The sequence below is a fragment of the Rousettus aegyptiacus genome, unplaced genomic scaffold, assembly GCF_014176215.1.
Source record: "Rousettus aegyptiacus isolate mRouAeg1 unplaced genomic scaffold, mRouAeg1.p scaffold_m13_p_2, whole genome shotgun sequence".
Taxonomy (NCBI): domain Eukaryota; kingdom Metazoa; phylum Chordata; class Mammalia; order Chiroptera; family Pteropodidae; genus Rousettus; species Rousettus aegyptiacus.
This window is the reverse complement of record NW_023416295.1, coordinates 103,299,821-103,319,610: the sequence shown is the minus strand read 5'-3', so window position 1 is coordinate 103,319,610 and position 19,790 is coordinate 103,299,821. Positions and strand designations below refer to the sequence as shown.

The 19,790-nt window shown below is 31.3% G+C and overlaps 1 protein-coding gene across 15 annotated transcripts in view; it reads right to left on the bottom strand.

Annotated features, from left to right (window-relative positions):
* CEP290 (centrosomal protein 290) overlaps positions 1-19,790 on the bottom strand; it is an 87,417-nt gene that overhangs the window by 15,786 nt on the left and 51,841 nt on the right. For all 15 annotated transcript variants that reach the window (XM_036237876.1, XM_036237882.1, XM_016140653.2 and 12 more), the window contains 13 exons: positions 19,574-19,738; positions 18,872-18,979; positions 18,522-18,656; positions 17,108-17,374; positions 16,431-16,538; positions 15,559-15,758; positions 12,582-12,795; positions 11,505-11,642; positions 9,851-10,072; positions 9,380-9,502; positions 3,850-3,995; positions 3,361-3,516; positions 250-373 (listed from right to left, as the gene is read on the bottom strand). In XM_036237876.1, the coding sequence (XP_036093769.1) occupies positions 250-373; positions 3,361-3,516; positions 3,850-3,995; positions 9,380-9,502; positions 9,851-10,072; positions 11,505-11,642; positions 12,582-12,795; positions 15,559-15,758; positions 16,431-16,538; positions 17,108-17,374; positions 18,522-18,656; positions 18,872-18,979; positions 19,574-19,738 (2,106 nt within the window). The remainder of the gene's footprint in view (positions 1-249; positions 374-3,360; positions 3,517-3,849; positions 3,996-9,379; positions 9,503-9,850; positions 10,073-11,504; positions 11,643-12,581; positions 12,796-15,558; positions 15,759-16,430; positions 16,539-17,107; positions 17,375-18,521; positions 18,657-18,871; positions 18,980-19,573; positions 19,739-19,790) is intronic.

Genomic DNA, 19,790 nt, shown 5'->3' with positions numbered 1-19,790 from the left:
CAACTGCATTTAAAATTTCTAGAAATCATCTGCAATGAAGGTTTATGCAAAACGTGGCAATCTTAAGTTTACTGTTATTATATAAGAAGGATTAAAGAAATTAATATATATCACTACCTAGTCAAAATAAAAGTTAAACTTATTACATTAACTTTAAGGACAGGGATCTACAGGTTTTGGCCAGATAGAGGTAGAAATTTATTTCACTTCTAAACTTTAAAACAGAAAAATGAAAAGATGTACACTTACTGAAGGCCCAGAATATGTATCCTTTGAATACTGTTTTTCTAAAGCATGAAGTTTTTCTTGGAGGTACCTGTTTTGTAAACGTAAATCTTCTATAACAGAATCTCGGGGAAGAGCTTGATGGGTCCTATAAATAACAACCATAGACTCTTTACTACACAAACTTCAATTTTTCACTGTTTTACTATATTAAGATACAAGAAAGAAAAAAATATGTAATGTATTTATTAACACTGTATTTATTTTAAATTCTGCAAAACTTGCGAACTTTACAATAATTAAATTAGGCCATAACTATATCATAAACAGATTCTCTATGGATGATTCATTGCAGGGCTTCTTTAAACTATGAGTTAAAAAAGCATATTTTAACTTATAGAACTACAGCAGCATTTTTAAAGAACATGCATTTATTGACATGAAATTGTATAAGGTAGCTGAATTAAAATATCCACTCTTCTTTTTCGTGGCTTTATTTTGCACTTTATAAAATTAGAGTTGACATTCAATAATATTTTATATTAGTTTCAGGTGTACAGCATAGTGGTTAGACATTTATATAATTTATGAAGTGAGCTCCCAAAAAGTCTAGTATCCGCCTGGCACTACACATAATTATTACAATATTAATGACTACAGTACCTATGCTGTACATTACATCCCTGTGACTATTTTGTAGCTACCAATTTGTACTTCTGAATCTCTTCACCTTTTTCACCCAGCCTCCTAAGACTCTCTCATCTGGTAACCAACCATCAGTTGGTTCTCTGTATCTATGAGTCTGTTTCTGTTTTTTGCTGTTGTTTTTTAGAGTCCACATATAAGTGAGATCAAATGGTAAAATACTCACTCTTTTAAAAACCTTATATAATAATTTCATAACATCCATGTGCTTCTCAAGAAGCTCAAAGATTTTAAAAGGCTCTTCCTTGTGACAGATAATCTGTTACTTCAAGCCTATACTCATCTATGTGGTCTACAAGACCCTCTGACAGTTCAACATAATTGTCCTGAAGTGTACCTTTACAAGGGCAAATAACACACTCTTACTCACAAATGACTTATTCCTGCCTCTATGTCTCTGCTAGGGTTCTGCTTTCTTGGAATGTCCTTCCTCCTTTTAATATCTAGATTTGATTCATAAAATTCAGAAATTTACACTTGACCTGACAGAAGATGAGTTCAATCTCTTTTATAAAGTCTTTTCCAAATACGTTAGCCCACACAGATTCACATTATTAGGGGGAAAAAAAGAGCAACTAAACCTTTGAAAGTATCAAAGTGCAAAACTAAAATATTTTGATCCCTCTGAAAACTGCAAAGGAGAATATAAGGGTTTAGTTTTGCTCTGAATATATATTTAGACTAAGGAAAAAAAAGTAAGGAAGAGCCACCACTAGGATCAGACAGCAACTATATAAATAGATGTCAAAAGAAAGAAGAATTTTTCAATCATCTTTTTCCATCTCCATCAAGGAAAATTCAGAAGGATTTAAAAAACTGATTTTGAAGGAAAAGAGTTGGAATTTAAGTTAGACTCTGATGAGTGTTCCTGTAAAGGAGCTGAGGGTCATATGTTCATATTACATTAATATTGCCACAACAGCATACATTAATAAAGAAGTGCTAATGGTAATTTTTGAAGATTAATAGAAAGGAAAACAAAATATAATACATTTAAGAACAGTAAGTTTCCTCATATCCAAATATAATAGGTGATACCAGACATTGACAATGAACATTAACATTATTACAGATCATTCATTTGTAATCACTTAGAAGAGGAAGAAACAAATTAGGTAAAATTAATCTAATTCTTCCTCGAAGAAATGAATGAAACAGAAAATTACACATAGTTTTAATTGCTACTGTTAGGACATGATTTTCTTTTGCTTTGCATTACCATGACTATGTCAGAAGACAAAGGTTAGAAAGAGATAGCAAAACAAGAAAATCTCAAAGGCTCTGCTAAAGAAATGGCATAGGGGGTTCTGGTTCAAAGTACACTGGACTAAACACATCCAATCTTGTTTCTCCCAAATGCACAGAGCATCTACTTGAGGACTTTGAGAAGTAAATAGTTTACAGACTGGGACAAAATACCAGAATCTGAATTATCAGTAAACAAATGGTGAATTTACCTTTTCTTTTCCTCCAGTATTTATTGGCCTGATCAGAACATCACTTGAAACCTTAAGTAAGTATTACTGCTGAGGGAAGAACTCTAGGGAAGCCTGAAAATTCTAGCATAGAGGGTGAAAATATCCCTCATTATTTTTTTCTTTTGTTCTTTCCATGACCCAACCCTCAAGCAATCCCATAGGCAGTGGCAGAGACAATGCGAACCCAAAGGCAGCAAAATTTTCAGAGAGGGGAATCATCTTTTCTAACTAGTAGGGCAGTGATTGGTAGCAGTGCAGGGTGAAAGTAGTTCCGCTACCTCCTCTCACTCCTTTTCTGCCTTCCTGTTGTTTGCTTGGCTGCAAATGTGTGCAAACATGCTGAAGTGCACAGTATAACAGGGTAGCTAATGTCAGATCTGGTCAAAGCACCAAAAGGGGAATAGAAAGTATCAGGGATATTGCAGATAGGGAGGAGCTCCAACAATTATAAAGTTATTTATGAACTTCTGGGCTTACCCTTGAGCTGTGAATGTATGGATCTGATCTTATCAGAACACCAAAGACTCTGAGAACTGAATTAACAGAAAAAACTAATGGCCCACATACCAGACTGTTAGCTGGGAGGTACACAGACAGGATAGATCTGAATAGCATTGTAAAGGCTTTGAGACAAAACTGATATTAGAATCACAGCCCACAGAAAACAGGTTGGAACTCGGGGCCTAAACCTATCCAGACCAACTGCCGGCTAAAACAAAAATATCTATATTTTCCCATAGATTTTAACCAAGATCCAGAGTCCCACAACATAATATTCAAAAGTTCAAGAATACAACTGAATTATGTAGCATACAAAAAAACAGGACTATTTCAACTCACATGAAAACATGATCAACCCAAGCTTAAAATAACATGTTTATTATATCCATTTCTATAGTTAACCAGTTTTCCCTCATTATAATGGACAGCATATTTCTATATAATACCTTACCTCATATATGATATGTCATTTTCTAACTCAAGATTTCTCTGTTTTAATTCTTCCAACTCTTTTTCTGACTCCAAAGCTCGCACTCCCATAACTTGATTAACAGTCATGCCAGTGGTTTTAAGTTTCTTCTGCAAAGTAAGTTTCTCTTTATCAGCTCTGTGGGATTTAATATAGAAGCATTAAACTATACCATCCACTGTTTGCCTTGTTCAGTTTATTAAATTGAAGCTACTCATTACAAGACAAATATTCAAAAATTACATCATTCTATATTTGCTATGGCTACTTATTTGAAAATTATAAAAAAATTCTATTTACAAATTGTTAAAATATATTTAAGACACATTTTCAAGAAAGAAAAAAAAAGGAATCGAATGATAAATGATAATTGAAACTAGGAAATTTTTTGTTATCAAGTATAACAAAATTATGTCTTCCAAGTCAATTATAGACTTTACACATAATTAATTAGGTTTATATTAAACTCACTTGGCAAAAAGATCCTTCAAAGTATTCAACTGCTTTGTTAGAATATAGACTTCCCCTTCTTTCTCTTTTAATTTGTTTCGAATTCCTTCTATTTTGCTTTGCCATTTTTTACCTTCTTCCCACCTAATTAATTCTTCTTTAGCACTCTGTAAATAATAATAAAGGAGGAAGAAAATTACCAATATTATTTTTAATTCCATTTTAAGAGTTATCAATTATAATTCACTAGAACAGTGGTAAAACAATTATTTCCTAGAAAATAAGTAAATAGGTTCTAACTTCTACAATATTTAGGCATGCCAAGCTATTAGCAAAAATGCCCTTCAGTTTAAATATTCTGTATTCTATAACGTGACAAATGGAATTCTGGAGAATGGTTTGGACTAATACCAATACCCTTAAGATAGTCTTTACATTAAGATTTTAATATAGATGTTCATGACTACAGTAAGCTTCTAACAAAGAATCTACATGTATAAATGACTAGCTGAATTTTGTCACCCCATAGCAATCTCCTAGCATTGGGGACCCTTCAAATTATCAGTATATACGACTTCTGTTAATCAACAGATATTTATTTTGTGCTAACCATGTGCCAGGTACTAGACACTAGGAATGAAAGCAATGAATAAACCAAACAGAAAACTCTGTCTTCATGGAATTAGAGTCTGGTTTATGTTGATTAGGTGGGTGGATTAGGGAAAAGGAGCACAATACAGACAAAAAACAAGAAAAGAAAAATTATGTTAGTTGGTGATAAGTGCTTGGCAGTGGGAGAGAGAACCAGGGCCTTTCAGAAGTAGGTGTCGTGGCTTGTTATAATTGAGATAAAGTGCCTAAGGAAAGTACAGAACAATTCATGTACTGAACAACTTTCAGATGTCCTACTAGACATTTATAGAGTTAAAAATTCTGTTCATAATTATTTGAGCAAAGAACTTATATCTGCATTCCACCAAGCAATATTTTAATGGTTTTACTATATATACTAAATTTTCTAGGAAACAACAGCCATATATAAAGAAAGTCTACAGAGATCGTTTTGCTGAAAACTGTACTAACAATTGTTTACTATTTTGGAAATCAAATTACAAATGGCAATCCCATTGTGACATACGACATGCCATTAGAATACGTTTGTATCAGTCTGTATTTGTAGATCTGAAATCAAATTACCATTACCTAAAGGTGTAAGGACAAGACTACTTCATATGTGTAATCATGCCAGTGCATTTACATGTTAAAATATGAAAAATATATGTATTATTTTTATAAATTATTTTCCTTTTATGTATCTCCTTTATATTTTATTTGGGGCATTTATAATTTTTGAAATTATGCATGTAGGTACTACACAATGACTTTCATTTGGAATAGTAAAAGGGACATTATGAAATATTATATTTACTATAAAAGAGAATGCTGGGGCTGAAAGGGTTAAAAACCATAATTTAAAGTCAAATACCCAGTTTAAAGTCAAATGCCAACTAAGATAAGTTGCCCTATCAAAATTATCTTTTCTACTAGATAAATTTTTACTTTTTATTTAGTTCAGCTAACACATCCTTTAAAAACATGTTAAAACTTCAGTGTTTGATAGTCATTAACTTCTTTTTCTCTGAAATATATATAAGGAATTCTGTGTACATCCAGGAAGATATTATTTGGAGGAATAAGGAATGTTAAGTAAATAATTCTGCACCATACAAGGCTCTATAGGGATTAGGCAATTCTACTGCACTTGACACTACCCTCTGAAGGACTTAGGGGAAAAAAGCTGAAGTAATTTAAAAATGAAGAACAACAACAAAGATAACAAAGGCAAATGCTACTAAGGGTCTGTTCTAGATGGGAGGAAAGGGGGAGGAGAGAAGATGGGGAGAAAAGTTCTCTTTTCATATTTTCTGTACCAATATCCTCTTATGCATCAGTTTCAGAATAATGTTATTACATTTTAAAATTTTCATTCATTCGACAAATATTCAGCATCTGCCACGTGCCAAAGACTGTTCTAGGTGCTGAGGATACAATAGTAAATAACACAGGCAGAGTTCCTGCTATCAAAGCTTATAGTCCAAAAGATGAACACATAGCTAAGTAAAACTCTAGTATGTCAGATAGACCGTGATAAGTGCTATGAAGAAAAGTAAAGCTGCATTAGGAAAATAGGACTGCAAGGCATGAGGATGGGTTTTGTTATATAGATAGGCTACAAACATTGTTTATGGAGAAAAAGGTGTTGAAACTTCAATATGAAAGCATTCTTTGGGTATAAAAACATTCATATATTAGAAATGCTCAGCATTGTGGAATCTGAAAGAATATTCTCACTAGATTCCTGGATATAGATTTTAATATTAGTGGAACCCTCTGTGTTCTCTTTTTCTAGTTAGTAATAATACTGCACACCGGTATGGATTTGATGGCTTACAAAAGACTTTCACATATTAATATATTTCATTATGAAAATAATCTTGAGGAACTGGCAACACAAACAGTATTATCTATTTTAAGCAGAAATAACTGAAGCACAGATGTTAGGAGTCCAGGCAAAGCTACACGGCTACTGATGTATTCTTATAGGAGTAAGGTTAGGAACTGGTATCCAAGGATTAGACATTTGTCCAAGTATGAGGCAGCAAAGAGAGCAATCTAGAAGAGTAAAGACATTGTGATCTTGCAGTTTTCCCCAATAAAACTTCTGACAAGTATGCTGTGGTTCTATGTATATTAATGCAAACATCTTAACCAAAATCGTATTGACACTAACGAATTTTCACAGGGAAAACATTTTTTTTGTAATATATTGTTAAAACATTTAACCTTATTACCTATTTTCTATATAATATCATCAAACATGTATTTTTTTATTTTCTTATTATTAAAATGATTTTGTAGATAGTGAATATTTTCTGGGTAAATTTTTCCTAACCATAGTTCTCTTGTTGTGATTTTCTTCAAAGACAAACATTACTTCTAGCAGCAACATTTCCCAGGTCACTTTTGATATTTTAAATGCTACCAACAAGATGTTAAGTCTTCAGTTTATTATTTATAACAGAATTATATCTGTTTTAGCCAATTTTAGTTTTTCTTTGGGTTATTTCTATCAGTAATTTTATTATAAAATTGTTTACTAATTGACTTATAAGAGAATTTTAAGCAATTTTTCTCACATTATACAATCCATTTATGAGTGGGTTAGTATCTAATTGCAATTATTGAATATACTCCAAATCATGTTGTTTACCCTGAAATAACAGTCTAGAGTCTATTTAAGGATAAAGAGAACACATTTGGGTCCAGGTAGAAGCCTAAAAATACCCAGCTTTCTTTCTCAAAGTTCAAATCACCAACATGTAAACAACTACACTGGGAGAAGTGATAAATACAGTTGGATACGTAAGTTGTGAACAGATTTTGGAAGAAGAGTCATAATATCGGGAAGATGACATTGAGATGATGTAGTAATTTCCAAAAAAGGGTCACATTATGTGATTCCACACAAATATGATGATGTTTTTGTTCTATTTCTTTTAAAAATGCCGGTGGGATTTTGATGCGGATTGTATTAAATCTACATATTACTTTTGGTAATATGGCCATTTTAACTATGTTAATTCTTCCAATCCATAAACATGAAATATCTCTCCATTTCTTTATGTCTTCTTCAATTTCTTTTAATAATGTCTTGTAGTTTTCAGTGTATGGGTCCTTCCCATCCTTTGTTAAGTTTATTCCTAGGTAATTGTATTATTTTTGTTGCAATTGCAAAAGGAATCTTTTTCATTTCTTTTTCTGAAATTTCATTATTAGTATATAGGGACAGAATAAATTTTTGTATATTGATTTTGTATCTTGAGAATTTACTGCATTTTCAAAATATACTACACAAAGCAAAAATAATCAAAACAGCATGGCATTGGAAGAAAAACAGACACACAGACCTATGAGACAGAACTGGGCAAATAATTTTTGAAAAAGAAGCCAAAAACATAAAATGGAGAAAAAAAATGCCTTTCAATAAATGCTGCTGGGAAAACTGGAAAGCCATCTGCAAAAGACTGAAACTAGATTGCTATCTGTCACCATACACCAAAATTAACTCAGAATGGATCAAAGACTTAAATATAAAACCTGAAACAATAAACTGCATAGAAAAATCATAGGTACTAAACTCATGGACTTTGGATTTAGAATAGATTTGTTAAATTTGACCTCAAAGGCAAGGGAAGTAAAAGCAAAAATAAATAAATGGATCTATCAAACTAAACTATATCAAACTAAAAAGCTTCTGCACAGCAAAAGAAACCATCAACACGACAAAGAAGGAACCAACAGAACAAGAGAATATATTTGCAAACAATGCCTCTGATAAGGGGCTAATATTCAAAATATATAAAGAACTCATACAACTCAGCAAGAAAAAAAACAATCTAATTAAAGAGGCAGTGAGAAACATGAAAAAAAATGGGCAGAGGACCCGAACGGACACTTCTCCCAAGACGACATGCTAATGGCCAACAGACTACGAAGATATGCTCCACTTCACTAGCTATTAGGAAAATGCAAATCAAAACCACAATGAGATACCACCTCATATCTGTAAGAATGGCTATTATCAACAAGATAAGTAATAACAAGTGTTGGACAGGTTGCGGGGAAAAAAGAACTCTTACACATTGCTGGTGGGAATGTAAACTGGTACAGCCACTATGGAAAACAGTATGGCAGTTCCTCAAAAAATTAAGAAATAAAATTACCATACGATCCAGCAATCCCTCTTCTGGGTATCTACCCCAAAAATTTGAAAACATTTATCCATAAAGATATATGCACTCTGATGTTCATTGTAGCATTATTCACAGTGGCCAAGACATGGAAACTGGTGTCCTTTTATCGAACTGGATAAAGAAGCTTTGGTACATATTTAAAATGGACTATTACTCAGCTATAAGAAAAGATGAAATACTGCTATTTGCGATGACATGGATGGATCCGGACATTATCATGTTAAGTGAAATAAGTCAGACAGAAAAGGTTGGGAACCATATGATTTCACTCATACACGGAACATAAAATTGAAAGCAACAAACAAATAAGATAAACAAAGAAAAACTTACAGATACAGACAACAGTTTAGTGATTACCATAGGGAAAGGGGGCATGGTGGGGAGGTAGATAAGGGCAAAGAGGATCAAATATATAGTGACAGAGGGAGATTTGATTTTGAGTGGTGAACACACAATGCAATATAGAGATGATGTATTACTGAACTGGACTCTTAAAACTACCTAATTTTTTTAAACCACTGTAATCCCAATAAATTTAATAATAAAAGAGAGTTACATTACAGGTGTCGCCACAAGTATAGTAAATTCTTAAAGAACAGAAACTTGTCTGTATATTATCCAGCATCATCTATAGTTAATAGGTCCTCAAATTAATATAGTACATTTGCTATTTATGAATTACATATTTAACTTAGTCCAGCACTACCTTAAACATATGAGTATGTTTCTTCACATACCTTTTCTTTCACAGACTTTATTTCTACCTCATCTACCTTCCTTTCTAGTTGACTTTCCAGCTTTTTAATTTTCTTTTGGAGTTCTTCAATTAAACTTTGTTTATTATCTATCAGAGGTCTGCCCTGAAAAATAATATGTATTTTAACATTTTATAAGTAAAAATGTATCAAACAAAATACATAACAAATATTCCATTCACAGAAATTTTCTGACTTTATAGCTTACTATACTTTCCAAATATGGAAACACTACTGATACATAACGTGGTGGCTGCTTCTGCATTTTAGTAAGATAAGCTACCCTAATATTACAAATATAATAGAGGTCACTGAAGAAATTAGCTACATTAATCAAGACGTTTTAAAAGCTAATTTCAGCAAATATTATATATAAAATTAAAAAGTAGAAATCAACTGCTACCTACATATTATAAATCAGAGACATGAAACCACAATTAAATATAAAATTACCTGTAATCCACTGGTTAGTCTTTTAATTTGCCTTTTCAGTTCATCATTCTCTTGATCGATTCCATCTTTCTCTCTAAGTATTTTATTATAGGCTTTTTGTTTCTTTTGCAGTTCATTGGTTAAGTCGTTCAAATTATCAGTTAGTGAGTTTTCTCTGTTTTTACTTGTTTTAAGAGCTTCTTTCAATTTTAAAAGATTTTCATTTAAATCTTCAATTTGTGACTGATATAAGATAAAGGTTTAATTCATAAATCATCATCAAGTATCAATGATAAACGCAATATAATATGAAAATATACCATTAAACTTTAATCCAAATGTTTAAGTACACAAGAAAAAAAATGACAAACTACATATATTTTCCATCTTCATTTCCAATGAACCAAGTCTACTTTGAGGAAAAAAAATAAAACGGTCTGAAGTGGTTCAACCTCAACAAACAACATGAACCAAAATTTTATCAAATAAGTAAATGTTTCATTATGGCTGAAGCAAGTACATATCAATGTATACAATAATGTTTTAAACACTGTGACCCATAAGAACAGTATAAACAAAATTTCTGACTCGAATCTACTTTGTAAAGACAAGGCATAAAAGGGTAACTTGTAATACTAGACAGTATACTTAAAAAAGTATATACAGAAAGGAGTTCTTAGCTGTCCTATACAGTAACAGTGATAGAATACTGGTAACATAATATATATTTTGTTGAATAAATTATTACAGACCAAAAATATTACTAATAACACTAATAGGAAATTAGCATTATAATGCTGTTAGAAGAAAAGGAAACTTTCCTGGAGAAGTCAGAAAAGGCTTTGAGAAAAAGAACTTGAATGTAAAGAATTCAGAAGAGAATTTCAGGCAAACAGAAAAGTATTAAAAAAGACATCAACAAAAGATTATTCCTATTTATATATCTACTACTTAATGGACTTTTAACATCAACTATATTCATAATCTTGATATGTATAATGGGAGATTTTTAAAAATCTGAGTAAAATCAAGTCCTCATACACTTAAATGGCAGTGAAGAACATATACGAATTAACCAAGAGTAAATAAAAATTACAAACAAAAACAACAGGTAAAAATATTTTTCATTTTACCCAGAATTTGAAAATCATTATGAAATATATACATTTTGGAAAAAAAGTTTAAATTAACAACACTAACAATAGTGTAAGAAAATGATAAAATACATTGCCAAAATATGATAACTTAAAAAAAAAAAAAGACTTCAGAGCTAGGCAGAGTTGGGCAGCTCTATAGATTAAATATCAAAGACTATACAATTTCCATAAACTATTTCAGGGAGTAAAATGGGAATGGTACTTAATTCAGATCATGAACTAGCAAAGACCAGATACAAAATTCTGATATGGCAAAAGAAAGAAAACTAAACAAAAAAAATTCTACACACTTATCTCACTTATCTATAAAAAGTAAAAATCATAAGTAAAATGTTTCTTAAATTTAATTATATTAGGAAGAGTAGTTTATAATGGTCTATCCTCTGCAAATAAAGGTTATTATCAGCATAGAACATTGAGATACTATTGTTCCTCCCCTGCCCCCACAAAAAAGTGGAATCTCTTCCAATGGAATTATCAAAAATTTTATTATATTAACAAATGTGTTGATGTTTCACCTTTAGCTCTGTAGTATGTCGATCAACAATTTGTTGAACATTGAGATTTGCCTCTTTCTGAGAAGCTGCGGAAATAATACGTTCTTCAGCTGCTGCTGTCATTTCTGCCCGGAGTTCTAAAAGTGCTCGACTAAGTGCCTAAAAATTACAACATATACATTTTTTTTTGGAAAAATTAGTATTTTATATGAGTAATATGTAACACAAGAAATAAATAAGCTTTAACTTTCAACTACTTTCCTAGAATACCATGTGTTTAATCAAACACAATTCACAAATAACCCAATTTTTTCAAATAAATTTCCTTTAGTAATTGAACTCAATTCTTGCCAAATTATGAGATTTCAAAATCTTGATGATAATTTTGGGAAACCAGCATCAAATCAGGCAATTTGCATTACAAAAACCAGGTATATTTTGTTTTTAATTACCCAAGTAAGATATTTACCTAAATTACTCAGTACATACTTCCATGTGAAATTGATTTGAATAGGAAAATTACAGGACTAAAAAAGGCTTAAAATTTGCCAATATATTTCATGAGCTAGCATAGAAAACAACAGCATCTTCTAAAACAATTGAATATATCAAATCTAAGGTATACCAAATTTTCAAAACCTAATAAATTATCTAATCTACTGACCAATTCCTTCTCATAAAACTATCATTGTGACTTTCTGCTTTAATCTTTCCTACTCACTGTCCTATCTCCCTCTTAATCCCCAAATTGTTCAAAATTGTTTCACTATTCAAATTGTTCAAAACAGCCAAGTAGGATAAAATCTCAGTAGAAAAGAGGATATAATATAATTAAGATTTCCCTTTTTCCTATGGTCAACACACAAATCAGACTAATGACAAAATAAAAAGATAAATTGGACTATATTTGAATTTAACAAATTCTAAACACTAAGGATAAGGTTATTTAAAATTATTTTTAAAGACTGATTAAGAGTAATAAGATAAGGCTCATATTACTCATTACAACAGACTGCAGCTCTTCTTTTACAAGTTTACTCTAAAAGCAATCAACCCCATATACTTCCTGAATGTTGATAATTTTCTGTTGTTACTTACTTTTTGTTGTTTCTCTTTAAGGGCTAATTGGCTCTTTAACCTTTCTACTAGATTTCTCATCGTAGTTGTTGGAGCTCTTGAATTTGCTTCTTTTTGAGCATGAAGTTCAGATTTTAAACTTTGTGACTCCTTTTGTGACTGGGCCAGAAGACGCCTTAAATCCTCTACTTCTGCTTTCATTTTTTTCACTTCATCTGCATGGTTTTCTTGGAGCCTAATATAAGCACACATATGTATTTAGTAGAGTAGTTGCTGCAATTAACACTTAGATACAATTATCTGAAGAGCAGGTATTTGATCCTAAGTATTCTTACAACCTAAGTCTTGAACCAAATCTAAAAGTACAATTCTTTATCCCACTTAACTACTCTTAAACTTAACATAAAATAGACTTTTTTCCTTCTAGTTCTATCTACTATTTTTGGTAACAGTTGCATTAAGTAATTTTGTGGCTCTAGACAAATAATACAGAAAATGAACAAAACAGCACTTTAAATACATGTGTCCTACAAGATGAGACTGCTTCCTCTAAATCAGGGTTTCCTAACCACAGCATTATTTACTTGACTGAAGAATTCTGTGTGTGGGGTTGGGGTGAGGGTGGGGAAAGCTGTTCTGTGCATTGTAAGATGTTTTTAGCAGCAGCCCTTGCTTCTATCTACTGACGCCAGTAGTATCTCCTAGGTGTGACAATCAAAAATGTCTTCAGAAATTACAAAACTCAGTTAAGGAGCACAGCCCTGTGTAAGGCCATGCTACCCAGAACAAGCCTGATCCTGTCTGATCTAAGCAGGGTCAGGCCTGGTTAGTACTTAGATGGGAGACCACCTAAAAAGACGAGGTGCTATAGAGGTAAAAAATAAAAGGGATTATAAACTGACAAGGTCCTTGTAATCTGTGAGGTCAACCACGGGTTGACTCGCCTAAAAAACAATAATAAAAAAAGAACCCCTATCTTATTTTGCCATGTTGCAAATATAAAATGTAAGCTTTCACAGAAATCACATGTATTATTAATTTGTTTATGGTTCCAAAATCACTAGTATGATAAACCATAACAAATATCTATATCTATAGAGAAGTAGATACTATCAGCAGACTTAGTTAATTCAATTAATCCTCTTTTTCATTCATTTTTAAGTCTGATATTCTAAGTTATATCATTTACTCTGTATTTAGATACTGCATTAATAAGGTCATCGACAGGGAGATTCATATTATAAATTATGACAAAGGAGAAGATTGTATTAAACTATGAACAAGTGTTAAACATTGAGACTTGATGCTTATTGCAAAAATCTTGTCACTTTAATCATCAAACCAATGATTAAGGTTTTACTAAAGAAAACACACATATATATTTCCTAAGACATATTAAAATATGCATACTATGGACAAAAAAAAGAGGCACTATAATAAATCTAACCTCAAGTAACCTCAGAGTGATCTGATCATAAATTCCTAACCAAGCAGTTCATGATGGACAATCACAGCTCCAGGCTTATAACTTCCTTTAGTAAAAGGTTTATCTTGGCTTTAAGTAATCTCTGTCCCTTGTTTTTGTGTTCTAGGTTCGGAGGCCTTTCAGACCCCTCCAAGAGAGCACATAATCTTGTTAATTAGCCTGTAATCCAATCCCTGCCTTGCCTTGATTTCTACCACCTTCATATAATCTTTCCTGCTATCCTCTCCTTAATTCCAAATGCATTAAAGATGTAAACTGTCATTTTGGGATGCATTTTTCTATCTGTTGAGATCTTGCTTCCAGGCATATCCTCTGTTTGGCTCAAATAAACTCTAATAAACTCACAAAATTTTCCTACAGTTTTGGATATTCTTACATCGACAATAGCAACTTGTGCACATAGAATAAAAGTATAATTTTAGACTAAAATGACATGGCAAAATACAAAACTACTACTCAAGTATTTCATGTGGCAAAAATACATATACATACACAAAGTAATTTCAAAAGATGATTAATTTCTACAACGAGGAATTAGGTTCAAAAGCAAAAGCAATTTTATACTCTAAAATATGACAGAGACTTACTATATGAAAAATAACATCACATGTCTAAAATTTAATGAGTGGAGAAAATTAGATTAAAAAAGTACTATATGCTATTGCTGATTCTTTTTTAGAGACTAATTTCTAAGTGTCAGCATAATAGAGCAAAAGTAGTGTTAATTTTGTCAGAGTTATCTTAGATAAGTGAATAAAGAATTGAAGGTCCTAATAAGAGCTTCAGAGCTGGAAAAAAAATTACAAGCAGTTCAACTTTCTCATTTTTTCAGATGAGAAATTGAGGTGCAAAGAGATAGTTCTACAATGACTGCAAAATACATAACTATAAACCTATTTTAGGTTTAAAATCTATATTCTGATAAACTGGCTGAAAATGTTTAAAATTTCTAATACAGAGAATGAATGCTGTGAACTCTCTACTGTCGCTGTAGTTAATTAAAAAAGTTAATTTTTCATTCAACAAATATTTATTGAACCTCTATTGTGTGCCAGAAACTGTTACAGATGTATAAACAAAAGTTTTATATTTATTTTTTACTTTATAATTTTCAAATTACTTTCATATGCAGTATTATTTGGCCTTCAAATAATTATCCTGAAAGAGCCGGGGTAAGTACTGTCATTTCCATTTTACAGATGATGAAATGGAAGCTTAACAAGGTTAAAAACAAGATTCTGGACAAGAATCTGGTTTGGCACTTAAGGCAGACTGACTCAATTCAAATTGTGACTTTCCACCTCCTCCCATGGAAATTACTTAGTCTTCCCATGACCTAGTTTCCTCTGTGAAAAATGAGAATAACAACCTGTCATAAGTAGTCCTGAGGATAAAACGAGATAATGTACATAAAGTTTTTAGAACAATGCACAACACAGAAAATGCTTATGTTTATCCTCATTATACCATTATTACATTTGCATATTTTTATACCACATTTTTAAGACTTACCGTAATTTGGTAAGTTCAAATTCTTTGATCTTTAATTCAGTGATTTCTTTTTGTCTCTCTAAATCTTGAGATACTTTTTTTAGTTTGATCAAAAGTGAGGAGAGAGAGTCATCTTGTTCTGCTACTGTCTGTTCCATCTCAGCAAGACGAATAAAATGCTTGTTGGTAGGAACTGGAGTAGGAGACTGTTTTAGTAAATCCTATGAAATATAAATAAATTAGCCATGAACATGTACAACTCAATGCCACACTTATTCCATAATTTTAATATGGTTCCTCAAATAATCAAAAATAATATCTAATCTAAAATTTAATAGGCAATTTCATCTTAAACAAAAGAAGGACAGAGATCATATTCTCTGTATTCTCAGTGTCTAGCGAAGTATATACATGTAGTGCAGGATCAATAAATGCAGTCTGAATTAATGAGTTAAGGCTCAAGGATACTAAGGTTTGCATATTAGGAGATGAAAGATATATCATTGCATATATACAGAAAGCAAATATCAAAAGAGGCAAGTATGATTTGAATTCAAAACATGAAAATCAGGTTTAGGTAAGCTTATAATAAGCAGAATTTGGAGAAGAAGAAAAGACTAAAGTCAGATTATGGAAGGCTTTGAGTACATGGCTAAAGAATATAAACATGATTTTGTAGGTAGTGGTGAGATACTGAAGGATGTAAGTCTAGGGAGAAGAATGATTAGAACTGTGTTTTTCGAAGATTATTCTGACAACAAAATATAGGATGGCTTCTACTCCCCTCATCGCCAAAAAAAAAAAAATATATATATATATATATGAGAGCTAAATTTTCAATTATATGGTCTCGAAAATCTATAAAGAATACAACAAAGTTCTTAGAATCTTACCCAAGCTGTTTGTTTGAATTTATTAAGTGAACTATCAGCCTGCAGTTCTAATTTCTGATGGAGAATATGAAGGTCTTCCTCATGTTTCTTAACAATTTCTCTTTGTTCCTGTTTTATAGAAAATCAAAACTGTATCTTAAATTATGATTTAAATTCACATTCTAAAGATCTTTTATAATTGTTAATCTTCCAAAATCCCTATGAGACAGGGAAGGAAACCATCTGCATGTATATATTTACATCAGTACGCATTTCTGCTAGTACATGTTCAAGATGATGAGTTCAACCTCAGATCATAATTTAATCTTAATATCAGAATAATACGTATCCATCACCTTTGACTTGTTTATAGAAAATTTTTAAATGTAGATTCCTCCACCTCAAGTTCTAGCAAATCTGATTACTAGTGTGACAGATTTTATCCCAATGTATTGCCTCAATCTTTACCTATAACCTCAACTGCTATTTTTCGATTTCATATGATTTCACCATAACAGCTATTCCTGGTTTAGGGAGTCTACAAAAGAAAGATTCACATACACAAACTGCCAAATTACAGATTTGTAATCCAACCATGTGAAAGTTAACAATTCCTAAACAGAATCATTTGAAAGCAAGAAATGAGCTGAACTGACTAAAAAAACATGATAATAAAACAGCAAAACATAATAAAATACCTCTCTAGCTTTTTCCAGAAGATGTTGATACTTCTTTAATACTTCGTCCTTTTGATTTAACCTTGCTTGCATGTTTGCAATGGTTTGTTGAGCAATTTTCAATGTGTGATGTGATTGCGGTTCTAGCTCTTTTCTGCCTAGTTCAGCTATAAGCTTTTCTCGTTCTGCAGTGGCAGGCAATCGAAGCCTCAGTTCATTGATCACTTTGTCTCTTGACAGAATATTTTGCTCTGCTAACCATAAAGCGGATTCTTTTTCTTTTAGCTTCTGCAATGATGAAATTATAATACATTATTAAAGCATATTTTTACTTCTAAAAATGTTTCGTCTAAATTCTAGATTAGTTATAAGTTAAAAAGTTTCCCTTTATTTTTCACATCATACTTATAATAGCCAAATAACATTTAATAAAAATATACTGATTACATTTCTATGTAATAGTTGTCTGTATGCATATTTTATTTATTTATAAGATTATCATGTTAGAAACTTCACTGTTATGATAAAAATGAAATTTAAGGTACTTTATAAAGATCTTGTAGTTTTAGAACTAGAAATGTGTGTCGGTGCTAGATTTAGAAAGGAAATTAATACATCATTCCTTTCATTTCAGTCCATTGACTATCAGAGTAGTAGAAATTCATCAAAGTCAACTGAGTATAAAAATTAAAACTATAGTCACCCAAGTCAATGAATGACTTATAGAATCTGTGTTTTATGAAAACAACATTGATTCTTCGATAAGATTAAGGCAGATATTTTTAAATGAAATAATCAGTGGCGAGTCACATAAATGACAAATCTTACAATTACTAAAGAAAATCTAAGTTTCCTCAGTTGATTAAAATATATAATTTTACTAGCAAAATTATTCGTACATGTATTTACAATTAATGCATTGGGATGTAAATTAAAATGAAAATCATACTGAGTTTATCATTTCTGTATAATAAACATTAATAGATGACCTATTAATCAAATTTGGAAACTAGATTAAACTAAGAAGTAATTTCTAGCACTTCTTCAAACTCTTTAACCACTGACAAAAGGAATTAACTAAAATTCCTTCATAGAGAATATAATGCAACTTCAAATAAAACAAAAATAAGGATGAAAAATCTTGATCATACAGAAGGTAATGCTCATAAAACTATAATCAAATGTTCTTTTTGTTTTCTTTTATGCTCACTACTCCTGATCAGTATGCCCCAAAGTGTCAAGTAGTGATTAAATAATGAATTTGAAATTAGCCATATCTGTTGTCCTTTATTGGAAATATTATGGGAGAGTAGGAAAGGAGAGTGGAATTGCCAACAGATTCATCATTGCATGCATCATCTTCATTAAAAATATCATTTAGAAAATTCTATATACCTAATAATACACTAATTAAAATGCAAATTTTTCTAATTACCTCTTCTAGTGATTTGCAAGTTGCCCGTGTTTCTAGGATTATTCGAACATTCTCCTTAATTTTTCTTAGAGCAATCTCAAGTTGATTTGGAAGGGACAAACTAGGGTCTGGCATTGATCCTGTAACCTCTTCAAACTATATAAAAAATAGCATTAATAAAAACAGTTGTAGCATTGAAAAAAAACAATATTAATTTTTGCAACTATATGGCAAGAGATAGTTAAACCCCACTTATACTTAAAACACAAAAAGAAAACAAATTAAAATTCCACCTGATTTTAGAAAACAATTGTATCAGTTAACATTATAGGCCATGTTACAGAGCAGGAAAGAGTATTAATCACTCACACCTTTTGTGTTGCATTTAGTATTTCATTTTGTTGACGGTCAAAAATGTCTAGTTGACGTTCCAGCTCAACTTCCCTTTGATCCCAGGCCATTTGCCTTTCTTCATGAAACTGAAAAAAGACAGCTTTGTGTCCAACACACACGGACACTCATCAAGCAAATAACAACAGAAAACTTTATATACATTTTCTTAATTAATCTTCATAACCTTTGAGGTCAGTTATTATTCATATTTTCTGGAAAAATGAAGCAAGCTCATATTTTCTGGAAAAAGGAAGCAAACTTAGAGAGGTGAAGTAACTTGCCTAAGATCACGGAGACAGGCAAATGTGAAGCCAGAATTTCAGTTCATCCATACTATCCATTCATCTATTCATCCATCTATCCATTCAAAACACATTTAATGACATGTACTATGTGCCAAGCACTATTCTGGGCAATGCAAACATAGCAGTGAACAAAGCCAAGTCCCTTCACCATGGACCTTGTATATTTACTATGAGGGGAGGAGATAAATGTGCTTATATATTGTTCCTTTTAAGATTACTATTACAACATAAATATGCATTTTCAGGATGGTTTATAAGATATAGAATATTTTATACCACAATAATGTGAGCTAAACTCAATTAGGAGAATATAGTCACTCATACAATGTTATGTTTAAAATCTTAACAATAAAACATGAAAAAATAAAATGAAACCTTATTCTGCTGTACGATTTCTTCCTCCAGACTGCTGATTGTATGCTCATATTCAGAAATTATATTATTCAAATATTTTATTTCTTCTTTATCTTTGACTAATTCTCTATTTAGTTTAAGTTCTTGAAGACGGAGTTCTTCTATTTTCACATGCCAACTGATAACCTAATGATTTATAAATCATATACAAATGTTAATGCTACATAAGTAAATAATA